The sequence below is a fragment of the Atta colombica genome, unplaced genomic scaffold (genome assembly GCF_001594045.1).
Source record: "Atta colombica isolate Treedump-2 unplaced genomic scaffold, Acol1.0 scaffold112, whole genome shotgun sequence".
Classification (NCBI taxonomy): domain Eukaryota; kingdom Metazoa; phylum Arthropoda; class Insecta; order Hymenoptera; family Formicidae; genus Atta; species Atta colombica.
Window position 1 is genome coordinate 183,089 of NW_017259198.1, and position 2,179 is coordinate 185,267.

Here is a 2,179-nt window from a genome sequence, read left to right on the forward strand (position 1 = left end):
GTGTGTGTGTGTGTGTGTGTGTGTGTGTGTATGTGTGTGTGTATTTACAGATTAAATGCTAATGATATTAAATTGATTAATTATCAGTTAATTTAATTGTAAGATTATTTCAGTTCATGATTGTGTTTCATAGTTGTGTTTCAAGTCCGACAAACTAAATCGGTGCACAATCTATAGAATTAATAATTATATTTGTATAGTCACATATGAATGTTACTAAGCATCAAAATTCACTTTGATCGAAAAAAATTTCTTCACGATTGGGAAAGTTATTTTTGTAAAAGTAACTAATTACAAAGTTACAATTTTTTCTTTTAAAAAGTAACTAGTTATTGTTACTCGTTATTGATTTTGGAAAGTAACATATTGTCAGTTACTTAATTACAGTTACTTAAAAAGTAACAAGTCGTTTCTTTATAATTATTTTTTTATTAATTTTTTGTAATTTTATGCTTTGCTATTTGAAATGCAATAGTCTTATACATCTTTAGCATTACTAAATTATGTTATATTGAACATTCAGTTATACATTATATTAATGATAAATTGATTATATTATTTAGTTTTGTTATATTTATGACAAAATAATTGTATACTTAGAAAATCAAAATTTGTAGGATTAATATTATTAAAACGTGTTTACATACTAAAAGATTTTAATTTTTAATATAAACATATTTTTATAGAGATGGTTATCAAGACTAAAGATATATTCCAATCACAAGAAATAATTACTATTGTTTACATTAAACATTTTATTTTGGTCAATTCATATGTTGACGAATAAGTTTGAAGCGTATAAAGTAACTGTAAATGTAACTATTAAATTAATGATTAGTTACCAAAGAAATATAACTTAAGTTAAGTTACAATTATAGATGGAAAGAAAGGAACAAAGTTATGTTAATTATTGGAAAAAAATAACCTAATTGTAATTTAGAATTAACGAGCTGCAATTAGAATTACAAATTCCTTCTTGTATTTCTTCTCTTTATTTGTGTTTATATTTATTTATATAAATATTTATATTAATGGATTTATATTAATGGATATTAATTTTAATGGCTACTTGATTATTTTTATTATAACTTTATTTCTTATAGGTTGATTTTGATTATTTATATATTATCTTATGTGAGAAAGTATGTGAAGCTTGTAACTTTTTTCAAGATATTGAAATTACATTATAAGTCTTTACAATTTATCGGTAATAAATAAGGTCATTTAATGCCGAAACCGATGAATATTGTACATAGTTTTAATTATACATTAGATTTATACGATATGCAACATTATTTATAGACAGAAATATTTTTGCCTCGAGAAATGCAATTATCCTGTCAAATGTTTTCTCTATCTTCTGAATTTTTTTATGTTCTTGTTTGTACTGTCGTGTTGATTGTATTTTTACTATTATTGTGTCGATTCTATAAACGTTATACTTTCCCAATGGCACAGATTTTTTGACGATATCTTCTATAGCACAGCAAGCTGCAAGGGGAGAGTTCTTCATGTACTCGAGATGTAACGCATTCATGGGAAATGTCGCAAAGCTCAAACGAGAGCTTCGCGCCCGCAACTTTCAGTGACCGATGAATTATCCTCAGAGTCAAGACAAGTACGAAGAAGTTCGCGCGCGGAATTCGCCACATGTTGATGCGTTTTTCCTCACTAATCGGCTGTGAATTCTCTTTTTCCAGATCCGTACCTGAAGTGGACCCTGCAGCGCTCTCTTAACATCGATTACGGCCAGAACATTCTGCCACGCCATCAATGTCCGAAATGTCATCGCAGTTATAAACATCGTAGTCACATGATGCGGCATTACAGATACGAGTGCGGCATACCGCAGCGATTTGAATGTCCGTACTGCAAGCATCACTTGCGACAGCGTACGCACGTGTGGACGCACATACGCACGTTCCATCCGGATCGTGAACTTTACTGCATCGATATTGTCACCAACTCGAGGCTGTGTTGGCAGGAACCTCGAAGTGACTGAGATAAATCGGTCACAGAGCGACTGCCTTTAAAAAATTAGAGTCTGTTATGTTTATTTGATTATATCTTATGATATATGAGAAATATTTAATCTAAATTGATTGATATGTTCAAAAAGAGAATTATATATATGTGTGTGTGTGTGTATATATATATATGTATATATATGTATATGTAT

At 29.3% G+C, this 2,179-nt stretch overlaps 1 protein-coding gene across 1 annotated transcript in view; it reads left to right on the forward strand.

Annotated features, from left to right (window-relative positions):
* Positions 1-2,179, forward strand: part of LOC108693981 (zinc finger protein 780A-like) — a 7,357-nt gene that overhangs the window by 2,799 nt on the left and 2,379 nt on the right. The window contains exon 3 of the mRNA XM_018203227.1: positions 1,701-1,994. Coding sequence (XP_018058716.1) covers positions 1,701-1,994 — 294 coding nt within the window. The remainder of the gene's footprint in view (positions 1-1,700; positions 1,995-2,179) is intronic.